The sequence below is a fragment of the Erythrolamprus reginae genome, chromosome 1, assembly GCF_031021105.1.
Source record: "Erythrolamprus reginae isolate rEryReg1 chromosome 1, rEryReg1.hap1, whole genome shotgun sequence".
Lineage (NCBI taxonomy): Eukaryota > Metazoa > Chordata > Lepidosauria > Squamata > Dipsadidae > Erythrolamprus > Erythrolamprus reginae.
Window position 1 is genome coordinate 17,892,071 of NC_091950.1, and position 17,952 is coordinate 17,910,022.

Sequence of the window (17,952 nt, forward strand, 5' to 3'; positions counted from 1 at the left end):
TGTCTGTGTGGCACTTGGCACTGGATAAAAGGGCCGCTTGCAGGTCCCGAGTAGGAGAGGCAAAGTGCTTCTATAACCTGTAAGTAAAGTAAGTGTAAGGTTTCCTGTCCAAGCAGGGGATTGGATTAGAAGACCTACCTCCAAGATCCCTTCCACGTTAACATTATTATCACTATTATCATCATTATTATATTCACACAAAAACAGTAATACATAGCAAACGAGATTCATATGCTGGATTTTATCACAATATCACAAGTCAAACACTACCCAAGTGTCTAGGACTGTGTGATTTCTATTATTGTTGTTGTTAGTATTATTATTAAAATTAAATTGCCCCACGAAGATATACAGAGTCTAGTAGGAAAACCTGTAACTTTTTAGCCTGATGCTTATTGAAAAGAATATGCCTGGTACATTTGTATTTTGTTGCTCAAGGTGGCCTTTTCTATGAAGGAAACAGATGGGGGACGTGGATGAAGCATTTATCTGCTCATTTATCTGCAAGCAACATGCATGGCAGAATTATAATGCCCATGCATGATATGATTACGTAATGAATTGCTTCCTGTTATGTTTGTGTGTGTGTATAGTTGTGAGTTTGGGGTTTTTTCCTGTAATATTTTGAGTGTCTTTATTACTCGGGGAATAACCCAAACTCACAACAATACATATACCCATGAAAAACTACAAAAACAAGCAAATATATATATATATTGCATAAAAGTCCAATAAATATATGTATGTATGTATGTATGTATGTATGTATGTATGTATGTATGTATAGTGTTTCAGTTGGGTAACTGATTATCAAAACAAAAGGGCCCAATGATACCTTGAACCTGTTTGCTGGGCCAGTGACTTTCAAACTCTTTCAAGCTACGGAAGTTGCTAAAAAATTTTTTTAAAAAAGCTGATTCAGAGGCAAAGTGAGAGAAAATGGGCTGTGTTCAAACTATCTGGAATAGGTTGATCAGATGCTAGAATTATAATGGCTTTTCGATGAGTCTTAGTGGCAGCTAAGTTTGATTTGAGGCTGGTGTGTTAAGTCATTTGTCTTCGAGCTGTTAATAACTAGTACCTTGGTACGCTTTAAAGTAGCATTGTCTGCACCTGTTTGACAGAAGACTGCATTGAAGTCAGTGAAGCATTGAATTTGCATAGTTGTTTCCAAGAAAGTGGTTTGAAAATTCTCAGTTTCTGTGACTTTCATGCATGGCCTTTTTAAGAGTTCCTGTAAAGATGACTTGTTGAATCATCTTTGTGACAGATTGTGAGATATGGGTTTAAATTCTAAACTTGTTAGTGCTTAAAGCAGTAAAAACACAATTGAGGATTTTGTATATATTTGGGAAATGGGAAAATGTATATGTATTGTGATTAAAGTATTTTATCATCCTAAGGAAAATGGGAGTATAAAGTGTGTTGGCTATCCTGGGTTGACCAAATTTTTTAAAAGGCAGAAAAATACAATTTTAGACAAGTGGCAGTAGAAGAGGTACCCACAGAAGCTCTTCATAGATTAAGGGAAGTTTTATATCTCAATTAAGGATAAGGTGTTCTATCATAGCAGGTATTAATTGTAGCTAGAACAGCATAAGATAGTACTTTAACTTCTGCGTAATTGGGTGGGGCCTCAACTGGGGGCCAAGGTGTGTACAGTATATGTATAATTAAACCTTTCCCAAAGAAATGCCATCCTGTTGATGATTCCTAGTCTGCATTTTTGTCTTTTCTACTTTAACAGTTGAGTGTAGTACTCCTCAGTTTTGCATCTTGGGTCAGGTTTCCTCCAGTGTGAGTCCATTAGGTGATTTAACTTTAATCCTCTTGTTCTGGACAAGTCATTTGAAGTTTTGCAAATATGCCTGTAAAGATATAATTCATTTTAGTATAGATGTGAATTTTCAGGATATGCCATAGGTTTGTGGTGCCTTTCTAAGAATTTCCTGTTCTTTAGTGTCACCGCTGTAATGAAGGACATTGCCTTATTTTCTTCACTATATTTTATTCTCAAATAGAAATAAAATAGGAATTGCGTTCAAAACATAGTATGGTTGCTCAGTTCCTCAGAAGAGAGTTTTCTTTCAAATGTATTGGGGACTTCAGAGTCAAGAAGAGATTATATGTAGCATATTCTATTTCTTGATTTTCTCTCTCTAAGATCAGTTTCATTATTGAAATTTAACCCATCATAAACTTAAAGCAGTTGTATGCTGTTTGTGGAAAGTCTGTTGCTATATTAATAAAAAGGGTCTTCAGGTTGGCTAATGATGAAAGATGTATTTTTAAAGTGTTAGCAACACAAGACGTGGTGGTGGAAATCACCTTTGTCTTCATTAAATAGTTTTCTTGGGCAGCCATACAGAAGTGGCTTGTCATTGCTTTTTTCCAGGATGTTTGTTTTACTTCCAAGGCTTGCCCTAGAGGACTGAGAGATGCTAGCCAAGCCTAACGCTGCTTGGTTTCTGTGTTGCCTCCTACCAAAACAAGAGTTTTTACTCTGTGAATTGGATGAAGGGACATATTGTCACAATATGGTTTCTGATGTTGATCTGAACAAATTTTCCCATCCCAATCTTAAAATCTCTTTATCTACTTACAAAATAGCTGAATATGGAAATAAGGAGGTCCCCTGCCTGGGCTGTCAGAACATTTGGAATGTGGAATTTGTTTGCATTTAAGTAATTTTTCAGTCATTCATTCTGGAAATGTAATTATCTCAAAGATGGGGGGGGCTTGGGGGGGCGGGGAGACATCTGTGAAGATTGAGAATTGGATCATTTCTGCTTTTGAAAGTCTTCAATCTATCTTTTCCAGTATTTTTTGATATGAGTACTCCAGACAAAGTTAGGAATGGGTTATGAATACTGTAATCTTAAAATAATTTAAAAAAATAGAACCTGGTTACTTTAGGGTGATAAACATACTGGTGTTTGATTTACCTAGCAACAGCTGTCTCTGCGAGATTCAGAAACTTAAAACTTCTGTTTTCTGTAACTACATCTTGTGTAAGTAACAGTACTTCTGCTTGTCCTCTGCCTTAACATGAAAAGAATTAAACATATTGTTATATTTGCTGGCTTATAAAAATGTGAATGGAAAACCCAGCAAGTAAAATACTTATGCACACTGCTTTCTATTCAACATGTTATATCAATATGTCTCTTGATCTTCTTCAGAATTTTTCAGTACTGGAAAATCAAGTAAAAAAACTACTTCAGTGGCTTTTTTATACTAATAGGCTAATATTCATGGTTAGGGGTAGGTTGGTGTAGGTCACTTCAGATGCTGAGGCTTTAAGGGATGGTTTTGACCAATTAGCTGTGTACTAAGGCATCTGATATAACCCTTTAAAAATCAGATGGCAATATTTTTACAAAATGTTCTTATTTTAAACTAAAAATATTACCCTGAATTGCATATTATACAACACTGCAATATTATGTGTATGACCAAGAAGAACTCTAATATTGCTCTCCACTCTCTTTACCTAACATAACAGGGAAAAATAATTAGGTTTTCAAGTTAGAATAGTTTTTTATTTTAGCTTTACATAAGATTAGAAAATTTGTTTCTAAGTATGGCTTTCTTAAACAGATGGGGGAAAGCAAGCAATTTTTATAGACTACTGTTCATCATGAAAGAAATAGGCAATCTGTGATACTGAATTCTTCTTTGTGGCCTAAAGAACCCAATCCAACATGGGCTACTCTACTATTTTGACAAGAAATTTAGATAAAATTTGTAACATGAATCTTAAAATAGACTTAATTATATTGGTAGAGTCAAAGTGATCCAAACATCCTGCCCACCATGTTTCTTAATACACTATCCAAAAATGTTAACTGCAATCTAGGATTACCAAAAAGTGTTCATCAACTATATACAGCAACACATTGGGAACCTGCTCACCAAAAACTAGATTTTAGTTTATTTTTCTTATTTGTATAAAAGGAAAAGAGTGAGCCCCATGTTTGAGCAGGTTTTTTCTTGCTCATGCATGTAATTATAGTTTATTTATAGAAATTATGTATGGAAATTAGAGTTACATATGCTTACATTTGTATTCTTCAAAATGGATTTGTCAGATTATTGTGTCTTCTGACTAAAGATTGGATGGGCTTGAGATATAATTTTGAACTTGTGAATTACCTAGTGAACCAGTAAAGTATCACTTGTTATTTTACAATGTATTTTGATTTTGTTTTGTGCCTGCAGACTTGTAGCTATTGCAGTTGCTAGAAATGGAGAGATTATTATTATTATTATTATTATCATCATCATCATCATCATCATTATTATTATTATTATTATTATTTATTAGATTGTATGCCACCCCTCTCTGAGGACTCGGAGCGCCATTCTGAATCTCCTGGATCACTCATTGTCTCCCTATATATGATTATGTATATTTCTATCTTATACCCAACTTTTGTGGTGCTGTCTTTTAGGTTTGCCTGCCCAAGGAACGATAAAGAGTTGCTCTATAAATTGTTCTTTCTTGCTTCTTTGCAAACTTAATATGCTGTAAGTGTTTGAGGAACATATTTATTTAGAAGATAGGTCAATTTTTTCCTAAGCAAATATGTGTTAATAATAATAACAACAACAACAACAACATTTATTAGGTTTGTATGCCGCCCCTCTAAGGATTCGGAGCGGCTCACAGCAACAATAAAATACAATAGAATACAAATCCAATATAAACTATATTAAAAAACACGTATTGTTCAAAACTAGCAATTCTAAAACAGTCACACTAATCTCAAGTGTTTAAATCAGAAAAGGTGAGGGGGGGAAATTAATTCCCCCATGCTTGGCAGCATAGATGGGTCTTCAACATATTGCGGAAGGCAAGGAGGGTGGGGGCAATTCGACTCTCACGGGGGGGAGTTGATTCCAGAGGGCTGGGGCTGCCACAGAGAAGGCTCTTCCCCTAGGTCCTGCCAGACGACATTGTTTAGTTGACAGGATCTGGAGAAGGTCAACTCTGTGGGACCTAATCGGTTGCAGCATTAACTTTTAGGAATTACTATTTTCTAATTCTATTGTAGTTTTATTCATAATGACATTTTTTTCCTAACTTACTTGAAATAGTCTGAAAAACATTGAACTTTGAAACTGCCAGATCTACATAATATATTTCAATTTGACAGCCATTTATTATTATTGATTTTCTTAATATTTTCCTGAATTGGGAAAACTTTGTTAAAAAAAAAAAAGCTATTGCACAATCCGCCTTGCCATAAGATTTTATGCACACCACCTTGTCCAGAACAGTAGTCCATGTTGGTTTTTAAATCTTCAGTAATCATGTTCTTGGGGAAGGTATTAGAAAATTTAATAGGACTAGAGTTATATATGTAATAAAGTAAAATGATATTTAAGTTCATGTAATTTGGTACTATTGCTGCGGCTTTGATTCTTAAAAGGATACTGTGCAGTGAATTTTTGCTACTTCCTTTTTTGAAGAACATATTTAAATGCTTCCCAGTATTATTAATGAATATATGTAGATTTGATCCTGCACACCTTAGTGTGACTTCATCTAATTGGTATTTACAAACAAGATTGATAACCATCACTTTTTAAAAATAATAATGCATATATAGCCTATATAGTACCTAGGGATATTTTACCACACAAATATGCTATTAATACTTGTTTAATTTCTTAAAAGATACATAAATATGGAGGGGTTTGGGCATTAAAGATGGCACATGTTGGCCTCACATTCAAGATATAACAATTTAAATGTGTGTGTGTGTGTGTGTGTGTGTGTGTGTGTGAGAGAGAGAGAGAGAGAGAGAGAGACGTTAATGCTTTAGCCTTTGCTTCAGTCCTGTTAACTCTGACTTACCAGACAAAAACAAATTACACCGGACAAATGTTTAAACAAATGCAGATGTTCCCATGCTTGTTTAGCAGGCAAAAATGTTCCCATCTATAAAATCTGTGGGTGGATTTCAGAATTTTCAGTGGTGTTATATCATTGCTTAGGAAACTTGTGAATTGAGGCTTTCCAGATAGCCTTGTGACTGGGGTAGATCAAAGCAATAGAATTAAGGTAGAACCTGGTGAAGTTTCATTCTGTGATTTTAGAGAAGGATGGGTGTTTGAAGAGACTGTTTTTATTTTAGTGCCATAGCTCTTAGTGTATTGTGGATACTTTAAGAAAAGGTATGATTTGAAACTGCTGATAGAAGAGGAAATACAGCAAAGGGGTAGTGATCAGAACCAGATGTGGCTACTGTACAGAAAACTTTTTTACTTGTTTAAAAAATAGCATTCTTAAAAAGTCATCACAATTCAAGATTCTGTACCTGTGCTTGTAAAGTGGTATTGATGTATGATGTATCCTTTTTTTAAAAAACCTGTACGACTTGCTTTAAAAAAAAATTAGTTGCATATGTGACTTTTTTAAAAATAAATTCCAGGTAAATGGACCAGATGGCATCCTCCAGAATGGGGCAGTGGATGATAATGTGCCTAAAACCAGCCAACTCCTTGCTGAGCTCAATTTTGAAGAAGATGAGGAAGACACTTACTACACCAAGGACCTTCCTGTGCATGCCTGCAGGTGAGATAGTAGAGCCTGATGTTATGAGAACAGAGCATCAATTTAATAGACTGGTGAAGCTTTCTCCCTGTGGCTAGGGAGTGATTTACTTTTTCATTTCCCATGCCATTTTGCCATCCTAAAATAATGGCATAGGACCAGATTATCTCCGAGACCGCCTTCTGCCGCACGAATCCCAGCGTCCGGTGAAGTCCCACAGAGTTGGTCTCCTCAGGGTCCTGTCAACCAAACAATGCCGGCTGGTGGGACCTAGGGGAAGAGCCTTCTCTGTGGTGGGTGGGGGGGCTCTCTGGAATCAGCTCCCCCCAGAGATTCGCACTGCCCCCACCCTCCTTGCCTTCCGAAATAGTTTAAAAACTCATCTTTGTCGCCAGGCCTGGGGTCATTAGATCTTTCCCCCGACCGAGTGTTTTTAGTGTGATTTATTGAGTGAATGTTAATGAATGTTTTAAAGTTAGAATTTTTAAAGATTTTTAATTATATTAATTGGATCAATTGCATTATTATGTCTTTTATATATGCTGTGAGCCGCCCCGAGTCCTCCAAGAGGGGTGGCATACAAATCCAATTAAACTAAACCAAACTAAAATCAGTATCTAGTGACTCTTCTTAGGCTTCTGGGATATATTTATGGCCTCACATAGAACCTGGGCAAGTATGCTGGGATTGAGAGAATGGTTTTTATCAATTGATTAAACGATTTACAATAGGTTCCTGTTAGATATATTAAAATTAATGATCTTGTATGAGGTCCAGTCTTTTTATCAGATGGGATTGCTGTTGCTTTTTCTTGGATCTAAAAGCTTTTATCCCATATTTTATGTACTTCTGTATCTGACTGTTTAAGGTTCCTTAATACATCAGATCAGTTTTTTAACATGTTGCTTCTGACTCCCTAAGAATATTGCATTTATGCTTTTCTGCCTGCAGAAGTTGTGAATGCTCTAACACTGGAGATTTTTCAGAAGAGAATGAATAACCATTTGTCTGAAATGGATGGCATAGAGCAGTGATGGCGAACCTTTTTTTGGCTCGGGTGCCAAAAGGATGCGCATGCATGCCCACAACCATAATGCAGCGCCTTCTCCCTCTATACTTACAACTCCCAGGCTGCCCCACCTCACGTGTGCACAATGCCCACCCCCCGCGCATACGCACAGGCCTTACTGAAGACTCTGGACATCTGCTAGGGCCATTGGGCTGTTTTTCGCTCTTCCCCAGGCTTCAGGAAAGCCTCCTGAAGCCTGGGGACGGTGAAAATGGGCCAGCCGGAAGTTTCATATTTCATTTCATTTCATTTTATTGGATTTGTATGCCGCCCCTCTCCGTAGACTCGGGGCAGCTAACAACAGTGGTAAAAACAACATGCGACAATCCAATACGTAGCTAAAAACCTTTATTTTAAAACCAATCATACATAACAGACGTACCATACATAAGTTGTAGAAGCCTAGGGGGAAAGAATATCTTAATTCCCCCATGCCTGATGACAGAGGTGGGTTTTAAGAAGCTTACGAAAGGCAAGAAGGGTGGGGGCTATTCTAATCTCTGGGGGGAGTTGGTTCCAGAGGGTCGGGGCCGCCACAGAGAAGGCTCTTCCCCTAGGTCCCGCCAAATGGCATTGTTTAGTTGACGGGACCTGGAGAAGATCCACTCTGTGGGACCTAATTGGTCGCTGGGATTCGGGCGGCAGAAGGCGGTCCCGGAGATAACCTGGCCCGGTGCTATGAAGGGCTTTATAGGTCATTACCAACACTTTGAATTGTGACCGGAAACTGATCGGCAACCAATGCAGACTGCAGAGTGTTGGTGTGACATGGGCATATTTAGGGAAGCCCATGATTGCTCTCGCAGCTGCATTCTGCACGATCTGAAGTTTCCGAACACTTTTCAAAGGTAGCCCCATGTAGAGAGCATTACAGTAGTCGAGCCTCGAGGTGATGAGGGCATGAGTGACTGTGAGCAGTGATTCCCGATCCAAATAGGGCCGCAACTGGTGCACCAGGCGAACCTGGGCAAACGCCCCCCTCGCCACCGCTGAAAGATGTTTCTGAACTTCCAGTTGGCCTGTTGAGTCATTTTTTGCCATCCTGGTGAGAGCAAAAGTGGCCTAAAAGAAGGCTGAAAACCAGCTGGCCAGTGCGTGCATACTCAGTGCCTCGCGTGCCCTCAGATATGGCTCCGCATGCCACCTGTGCCATGCGTACCATAGGTTCGCCATCACTAGTATAGACTTTCCTACTAAAAGACCTTCAAGGCCCACTCTGTTTTTCTGCCATATTTTTTCTTCCCTAAAAGAGCCTGACAATTTGGGTGCGTCTTTTACTCCAAATGTAGCTTTTTGGAAGCTTTTTCCCCCCAGCCCTAACTAGGTGCTAACTATCTTCCTGGCTTCCTACTCTCCCTGAAGAAGGCTTTTTCAGCCTTAGCTGTGCTAATGAACTTCCTGGTTTGCAAGCATTTATTTTTATTCCTATTCCCCATGAAGCAGTTTTTCCTTTCCTAAGTCTTTGCAGGCTTGTTTTCATTCCTACTCCCTCTGAAAAAGGCTTTTTCAGCCCTAACCAGGGGAAAAAATAATGTGCTGAAGCTGAACAGACTAAGGACACTAGCCAGTTGAATGATTGGTAGATAGACCCCCCCCCCCACACCTATTTTCCACCTCCCAAAATATATACTCTGGAAAATACGGTAAATTGATTTGATCATGCCATACTCTGCAGTGTTTAGCTGAATAAATTGTATTATCTAACAATGCATTGTGAATGTTTGAACATACTTTTTAAGCTGCAGTGCTTACATTGGCTGTATTGCTACTATTCTTCTCATCCTTCCTATTACCTATCTCCTACTTATGCCTATAATCCTGTTGCTTGTATCTTTACAATTTATATTGTTTTATTTACTTTCCTAGTATGATTTGATTGCTTATTTATGTCTATCACTATGTTGTATCTTATGATTCTTGATGAATGTATTTTTTATATACACTGAGAGCTTATACACCGAAGACAAATTCCTTGCGTGTCCAGTTACAATTGGTCAATAAAGTACAGTGGAACCTTGCCTAGCGAACGCCTTCGATGACGAACATTTCGGATAATAACCAAAACTTTGATTAAAAATTTGCACCGGATACCGAACAAAAATTTGGATACCGAACAACCACGTCCATTCTCCGTCACTTCCACCCTCTCTCTTTACCTTTTGCCTTCTCTGGCCAACTTCCCAGCGACTGGCTGGAGGCACTGGGTGTTTTGGGGGATGGCTGCTCAAGAGCCCCTCAGCCGGGCTGGGCCTATTTCGGGTAACGATTGTGGTCGTTAGCAGAGATTCCACTGTATTCTATTCTTTCCCATTCCCTATTCTATTGTATTTGACATTGATCACAAGGGGCTATATTGTCACACATGGCATGTTGTGATAGTATAAAGTCCAGAAAGTTAGTAATGCTTCTGCCAGCTTTCAGAAGCAGTGACATAGTAGTCTTTGTAATTCTTTAATCAGTTTGTATGGTAGGTGAGTGTCATTGATTTCCTATCCTTGAAATGGAATTGATTTACAGCTATGATCCCTCTTTGTTTTCCTTAGCTATTGTGGCATCCACGACCCAGCTTGCGTGGTCTATTGTAACACCAGCAAGAAGTGGTTCTGCAATGGACGTGGGAATACCTCTGGCAGGTAAATATTCACATCCACAAAGAAATCATATTTCACTTCTGTTAAATGTATGAACATAGAAAGTTTTCAGGTGCTAATTCAAATTTGCTGTTAGCAACTATCTAAAATATTGAGGGAGAACTTGTGCCAATTGAGCTCAGGTCTCTGCTGAATAGAAGTGCTTGTATTCTATTGTTGAATTATGGGACTTTCTGTTTCTTCAAAAATTCAGTCTCACTTGAAAAATGCTTTCTACAATGTGGCTTAAATCTTACCAACATTTTAGTAGGGCAGACGTGTCAGATCTAAGTCCACATAAAGTATTTTCTATTATGTACACAAAAGTCTTAGCATTTCATAAAATACAATCCCTTAATGTACACTTCTCAAAAGAATAAAGGGAACACTTAAACAACACAATATAACTCCAGGTAAATCAAACTGTCCAAGCAACACTGATTGACAATCAATTTCACCTGCTGTTGTACACATTCTAGCATGGTATGTTTGTGTGAATGTTTTGCTTTTAAATAAGGGGTTCTTAGATATTTTTAAATATTAGATTTGTTACTGTATATTGTTTTTATTATTGCTGTGAGCCGCCCCGAGTCTGCGGAGAGGGGCAGCATACAAATCTAATTAATAATAATAATAATAATAATAATAATAAATAACATTCAACTTGGTACAGAACAAAGTATTCAATGAGAATATTTCATTCATTCAGATCTAGGATGTGTTGCTTGAGTGATCCCCTTATTTTTTTGAGGAGTATATTATGAATACAATATAGGGAAATAACAATAGCAATAAGAATTAGTAATGAATACTATTTGACTTAAATACAGGTAGTCCTTGACCTATGACCATTTAGCAGCTGTTTGAAGCTACAGCGGCATTGAAAAAAATGACGTGACTGCTCATTGTCCTTATAAACTATTGCTGTGTCCACATGGTCACTTAATCAAAATTTGAGCACTTGGCAACTGGCATATATTTATGACAGTTGCAACATGTCAGGTCAGGTTGCCATTTGTGACCTTCCCAGCTGGCTTCTGACAAGCAAATCTAGGGAGGAAGCTGGATTGAATTAATAACTGTGATTCATTTAAAGACCATAGTGAAATGGTGGTAAAATTGAGCATGACTCACTTAACAATTGCCTCATTTAATAATTCCAGACCCAATTGTGATCACTTGTGTCATGAAACAAGTTAAAATTAGCAACTTAACAGACTATATGTATCATGTAGTAGTCAAGAAACAACACAAAGCAAATAGTTTTTTGCAACTATTGAAAACTTTGCAGAGATGGGGGAACATACCAGTTTGTACTAGAGCATGGGAATTACATTAAAAAGCCTCTTTTTTTCAACGCTATCAAATTGCTAGTATTAGCACTCTACAAGGGCCTTTGTGAAGGTTCTTAAGAGCAAGACACTTGATACAAATGTAGATGGCCTGAGTAAGCTGGGTCCAGGCAGTTATGGTTCTAAAGATCAAAAACTTTGAATTGGGTCTGAAGATACATGGATAACCAATGCAATTGATACTGCATTAGGTGTCACACAGTTTAGCTGCTAGTTTTCCATGAACAGCTGAGCTAATTGCATTATGCATGATGATGAATGTTTTAAAATCATATTAGAGGTTTCTAAAGTCTTTTTAGCCATATTAATTGGATTTTAGATGTATTTGTTATATTGTTTCTGATATGTTGTGAGCTGCCCCAGTCCTCGGACAGGGGCAGCATACAAATCAAACAAACAAACAAATAAATAAATATTATGCACTACTTCCAAAGGCATTTGCAAGTAAATTCTGTTAAATAATCTGACTTGAATGGTGGTAGTGAAAAAGCACCTGAGGAAAAGTATATCTCTGGAAGGTTTCACCTGCCACATTTTGTTTGTTTATATTCTGGCATTATTTTTATAAATAACTCAAGGTGTTGAATATCCAGTATACCCCTCACTTCTATTTCCCCACAATAGCAACCCTGTGAGGTGGGTTGGTCTGAGAGAGTGTTACTGACTCAGCTGGCTTTCATGGGTAAAGCAGGACTAGAACATGGAGAATCAGCTGACTGATATATTTTGCTGATATAGTCCTATCTGCCAGGAAGTTCAGTAAGACCTTCACATTGTTTCTAGTGTTACCCAGAATGGATGGGTTACCTAACTCCACTGTTTATTTGCTGCCCTGAGTTAATTCGTAAAAATTACAAAGACAGGATAATATCCTCTTTACTTGAATTCTAGTGAAAAGAAGAAAGTCTGCTGAAAAGAAGGACTGGGGTGCTATGATAGCAATCTTCCAATATTTGAGAGGCTGCTACACAGAAAGGGGGGGGGGGGTCAACCTATTTCCCAAAGTACCAGAAAGCAAGACAAGAAACAATGGATACTAATCAAGGAGACAAGTAACTTAGAACTAATGAGAAGTTTCCTAACAGCACAATTCATTGGTGGAATGGTTTGCCTTCAAAAGTTGAGGCTGCTCCATTACTGAAGGCTTTTAAGAAGAGACTGGACAGCTGTTTGTCTGAAATGGCATAGAGTCTCCTGCATAAGCAGGAAGTAGGTCTAGAAGACCTCCAAGGTCCTTTCCAATTCTTTTATTTTGAATTGCACTTCATTTTGTTTTTCCAGTATGAATAAGGGGTTTTGTGTTTACATTTCAAAGGAAACTTTTGTTGTGCAAAAATCATTGTTTTTGCAATGTTTCTGTCTTTTGTCAGTCACATTGTGAACCATCTTGTGAGAGCCAAGTGCAAAGAAGTGACTCTTCATAAGGATGGTCCTCTGGGCGAGACCGTCTTGGAATGCTACAATTGTGGCTGTCGCAATGTGTTTCTTCTTGGTTTCATCCCAGCCAAAGCTGACTCCGTGGTTGTTTTGTTATGCAGGTAAGAGAATTGTTGCTTTTTAGAAATAAATGATTTGAATGAGGATCACAAGAAACTATTAAGTATATATTTTAATGTAGTTTTTAATTGAGTAATGGTTTTTGTGTTTGTCTAATATACTTCTCTCGTATCCTGATTGTGCAGGCAGCCTTGTGCCAGCCAGAGCAGCTTAAAGGACATCAATTGGGACAGCTCACAGTGGCAGCCATTGATTCAGGATCGCTGCTTCCTTTCCTGGCTAGTCAAAATTCCTTCAGAACAGGAACAACTGAGGGCCCGGCAGATCACAGCTCAGCAAATTAACAAACTAGAAGAACTGTGGAAGGTGTGTTTGAGAGATTCAGGCTGTCCATGGAGATAAAACGGGAGCTAGAAGATGTCTCTATGTTGGTTGAGGCAGGCAGGATTCCCTTGGGTACCGTTTGTTGGGGGTCAAGGGAAAGGGAGGGTTTTGCCTCCTCTTTCTACTCAAGATCCCCATAGTACATAGGTGGGCCACTGTGTAACACAGAATGCTGGACTCGATGGGCTTTGGCCTAATTCAGCATGGCTCTTCTTAGGTTCTTATGTCATCTAGACATAAGCAGATATATTTGGGACAGACAGACAATATTCAATTCAGAATTCAGCTTCCTGAGTATCCTTGGTTTCTTTCTAAATCAAGTTTTTTAACTGTGAAGATACTCCTAAAGTTTTGAATACTAAAGCCAGCAAGGTGGTTGAATAAGATGACCAATTGTTGGGGGTTGAAGCTTTGTCTAGATTCATACCTTCCTCCTAATTGACAAAAGATGAATTATGTAAATTGAGCGGAATTTGCACAATCTCTACAACAGTATTTCTTTCCCATAGTATATACTTAGGATTTCTGGGTTATTTTGACCGAAGGTGAATATGGTCTGTTATTATTTGCGGTATCCTTACATTTAGTAATTTAAATGGTCATGCTTTGCATTTCATTGTTTTGTGACTTAAAATATGTGATGAGATATTCCTAGTATTTAGTTCCCTCATCTTGAAAGGATTCCCAGAAACCAGCAGGAGAAGTTGGGTTTAGCATCCCGTTGTCTGTGATTGCAGGAGAACCCATCTGCCACTTTGGAGGACCTGGAAAAGCCTGGGGTTGATGAAGAGCCACAGCACGTCCTCCTTAGATATGAAGATGCTTATCAGTACCAGAACATCTTTGGTCCTCTGGTCAAGCTTGAAGCAGACTATGACAAGAAATTGAAGGAATCTCAGGTAAAATGGATAAAAGGAAGCAACCCCTTGAAATAATTTGGATTGGTGAAACTGAACAGTATGCTCGTGGTAGGAGAGGTTGTGAGAGTAAGCTTCTGAAAGACACTATAATTCATAAGTTTGGAAGGCATTTGAAATATAGTTGATACAAATATTTTAAAGCATTTGAACCGTATCCATAGTTCCATTAGTCATTCAGTTCTGGAGTTGGTGTTGGGTACTTAACTATGTTTCTCCGATATAATTTTTAAGCAGAAGACTGTTTAGTTACTAAGTTATGTCCGATTCTTCATGACCTCTTCCAGAGTTTGCCTCCATTCATGTTCATTGCATCAATGACACTATCTAACAATCTCCTCCTCTGCTGCCCCTTTCTCCTTTTCTCTTCCATCTCTCCCAATATCAGAGTCTTTTCCAATGAATCCTAATTTAGTGGCCAAAGCATCTGAACTTCAGCTTCGGTATCTGTCCTTCCAAAGGACAGTCAGGGTTGATTTCTCTTAGGATTGATTGATTTCATCTCCTTGCAGTCCAAAGGACGCTCAAGAGTCTTCTCCAAAACCCCAGTTCAGAAGCATCAGTTCTTTGGTGCTCTGCACTTCCTTAGGGTCCAAATCTCACAGCCAAACATTACTGCTAAGAAAATAATAGCTTTGACTATACAGCAAGTACTTTTAAACTTATAGCCTGATAGATGGATATGTCAACTTAGAAACATAGAAGATTGACGGCAGGAAAAGACCTCATGGTCCATCTAGTCTGCCCTTATCCTATTTCCTGTATTTTATCTTAGGATGGATATATGTTTATCCCAGGTGTGTTTAAATTCAGTTACTGTGGATTTACCAACCATATCTGCTTGCACTGGGCATTGTAAATGATTACATGTCCATTTCAGCATCATGAATACATGGGCTTCTATTGGTAGCATCAGCGTTATATTTTCTACAGATTATTTTTGTTAAAGTTGAGCTGCTTTCAATAAGTGATTTGTTGTGAGAGTTATTCTGCATTCTTTGAAGATTTTTTTCCGAATTATTGAATTTGTATTCTGTTCTATCTTAAAGTCTCTGAGTACAGAGAGAGTGATATATGCATGTATTGTTCTTCAGTAGAAAGCAACAGGCATGGCAGCAAATATAATCTGGCAAAATAGGTGGGCTATTAATAGATTAGAAGTGGGCGGTCTGATAGTTCTATAGCTGCATGTGGATTCTGTGTGTTTGCAATAATCATATGAGACAACAACTAGATGGTGAATAGGGAAAAAAACAGTTGTCTACCAATCAGAAACAACTCCACTGAATTAATCAGATTAATCAGTCCCCTTAGTATTGTTGTAACCCAGTGTTTCCCAACCTTGGCAACTCAAAGATATCTGGACTTCAACTCCCAGAATTTCCCAGCCAGCATTCGCTGGCTGGGGAATTCTGGGAGTTGAAGTCCAAATATCTTCAACTTGCCAAGGTTGGGAACCACTGTTGTAACCGATGCATTTTAAATCTTCCAGGAAGCACTGAATTGAACATATTTCTACAAAAAAGTCAGCAAAGACAATTACAAATCTGTTTATATAAGTGATCGATCCACTGGAATAAAATAGGAGTTAAAAGGCCAGATCAGCTTTGATTTTAGTTAAATAATCAAAAAGCAAAGAATTACTTATCTTTATTTTAGACTCAAGACAACATTACTGTGAGATGGGATCTTGGTTTGAACAAGAAAAGGATTGCTTACTTCACCCTGCCAAAGACTGATTCAGGTAAGACTGGAATTAGCAATATCAATAAGTTTAAAATAGTAGACTGGGTTAATAAAAATCAGTAGGCAGATGATACCATAATATAGTGCTATCTTCAAAAAATATTCCAAGTTATTTACTGTCTCCTCAGATATGCGTTTGATGCAAGGGGATGAGATCTGCCTGAGATACAAAGGGGACCTGGCCCCACTGTGGAAAGGAATTGGCCATGTGATTAAAGTTCCTGACAGTATCCTTTTTAATTCCACAAGATGGAGGAAGATGCAGAATGAGAATGTACTAGCTGGCAAATGGATTTACTGCCAGATTTTTGCAGTAATTATGAATAACTATCTTTTTGCTTAACTTTTTAGTTTTGTCTCTGTTAACATTCAATTTACCCATAATTCCCTCCCTGGTTATCTTTGCAGGCCATTAATAGTGGTAGCAGATTCTAGTAGTATACTATGAGCCTTCATGTAAATAAATTAAATAAACTTAATTTTATTGGTTGGTAAACTTCTGTAACATTATGTACCAATCTATGTGCAGCAACGAGAAGGCACATAGTGCCTTAGATTTTCCTGAAATTACTGCTTAACAAGCTTTTGTAGATTACGGTGATGAAATTGCCATTGAGTTGAGAAGTAGTGTCGGTGCTCCTGTGGAAGTGACTCACAATTTCCAAGTGGATTTTGTATGGAAATCAACATCCTTTGATAGGTTGGTGGAGTTTTATTTAGGGATAGCTCTTGATTTTGCTTTTTTTGGGGGGTGGGGGAGACAGTGCCAAAGTGCACACGTGTGCCTCTCTTTTTCAGAATGCAGAGTGCGCTAAAAACATTTGCGGTGGATGAAACATCAGTTTCTGGCTACATCTATCATAAACTTCTGGGTCATGAGGTGGAAGATGTTATAATTAAATGTCAGTTGCCAAAGCGCTTCACAGCTCAAGGACTTCCGGATCTCAACCATTCTCAGGTTTGTCCTGTTCCACAGCAAATCCAGGAATTGAAATGAGAGTTTCAGGTGTTGGGTTTGCAATCTGCTTGACTTCACGGTCTTCTTTAACTTTGTTCTCAGGTGTATGCAGTGAAGACTGTTTTGCAGCGTCCCTTGAGTCTTATCCAGGGGCCCCCTGGCACAGGCAAGACTGTGACATCAGCCACAATTGTGTATCACCTGGCAAGGCAAGGAAATGGGTAAGAGAGAAAGGGCACGTCAGCTCACAACCCAGAGGGCAGAATAGATTTACTGCAATCTGTGATTAAAGGTTTGTCCTTTGGAATGTGGATGTGACACTGGTAAAAGGATCTGGGACTTTGACCATGCAGCTGCCATCTCTGACACCCTATCAGAACTTTCAAAAAGTCTAATGTTTCTTTCCAGATTTTAGCAACTGTTAAGAAGTCAGAGATGGGCTAAGACCATAGTTCCCTCTAAGCTGAGCAGTGAGCAATCGCTCACTTAAAGATCATCATCAACTCAGACTTTTCCAAACCTGCCCAGAAGCCGAGAGGGAAAGAGTGAGAGGGAAGGAGAGAGAGAGGAAGAGAGAGAAACAGATAGAAAAAAGAGAGGAAGGAAAAGAAAAAGAAAAAGAATGGGAGTAAGGAAGAGAGAAAGAAAATCAAAATCTAGTTTGAAAGTAGCTCAACTATTTAAGTGGCATTTTGATATTGATAGAGTTGCCCTATTATGAGCTCACTGTTATAGACACACAGTACAGTATTTTATTTTGAAATTCTCTGAGGCAAAACAGGGTGGGTTTCTAATTTGTTTGTTTGTTTGTTTATTTATTTGTTTGTTTGTTTATTT

General features: G+C 38.2%; 1 protein-coding gene across 9 annotated transcripts in view; it reads left to right on the forward strand.

Moving 5' to 3' along the window:
- The window catches only part of UPF1 (UPF1 RNA helicase and ATPase), a 45,934-nt gene that overhangs the window by 533 nt on the left and 27,449 nt on the right, over positions 1 to 17,952 (forward strand). For 6 of the 9 annotated variants that reach the window (XM_070745833.1, XM_070745842.1, XM_070745822.1 and 3 more), the window contains exons 2-11: positions 6,441 to 6,583; positions 10,175 to 10,264; positions 12,984 to 13,151; positions 13,296 to 13,476; positions 14,232 to 14,393; positions 16,071 to 16,155; positions 16,286 to 16,384; positions 16,740 to 16,857; positions 16,956 to 17,115; positions 17,218 to 17,336. In XM_070745833.1, the coding sequence (XP_070601934.1) occupies positions 6,441 to 6,583; positions 10,175 to 10,264; positions 12,984 to 13,151; positions 13,296 to 13,476; positions 14,232 to 14,393; positions 16,071 to 16,155; positions 16,286 to 16,384; positions 16,740 to 16,857; positions 16,956 to 17,115; positions 17,218 to 17,336 (1,325 nt within the window). The remainder of the gene's footprint in view (positions 1 to 6,440; positions 6,584 to 10,174; positions 10,265 to 12,983; positions 13,152 to 13,295; positions 13,477 to 14,231; positions 14,394 to 16,070; positions 16,156 to 16,285; positions 16,385 to 16,739; positions 16,858 to 16,955; positions 17,116 to 17,217; positions 17,337 to 17,952) is intronic. The other 3 variants (XM_070745849.1, XM_070745886.1, XM_070745897.1) reach the window with 1 other exon arrangement.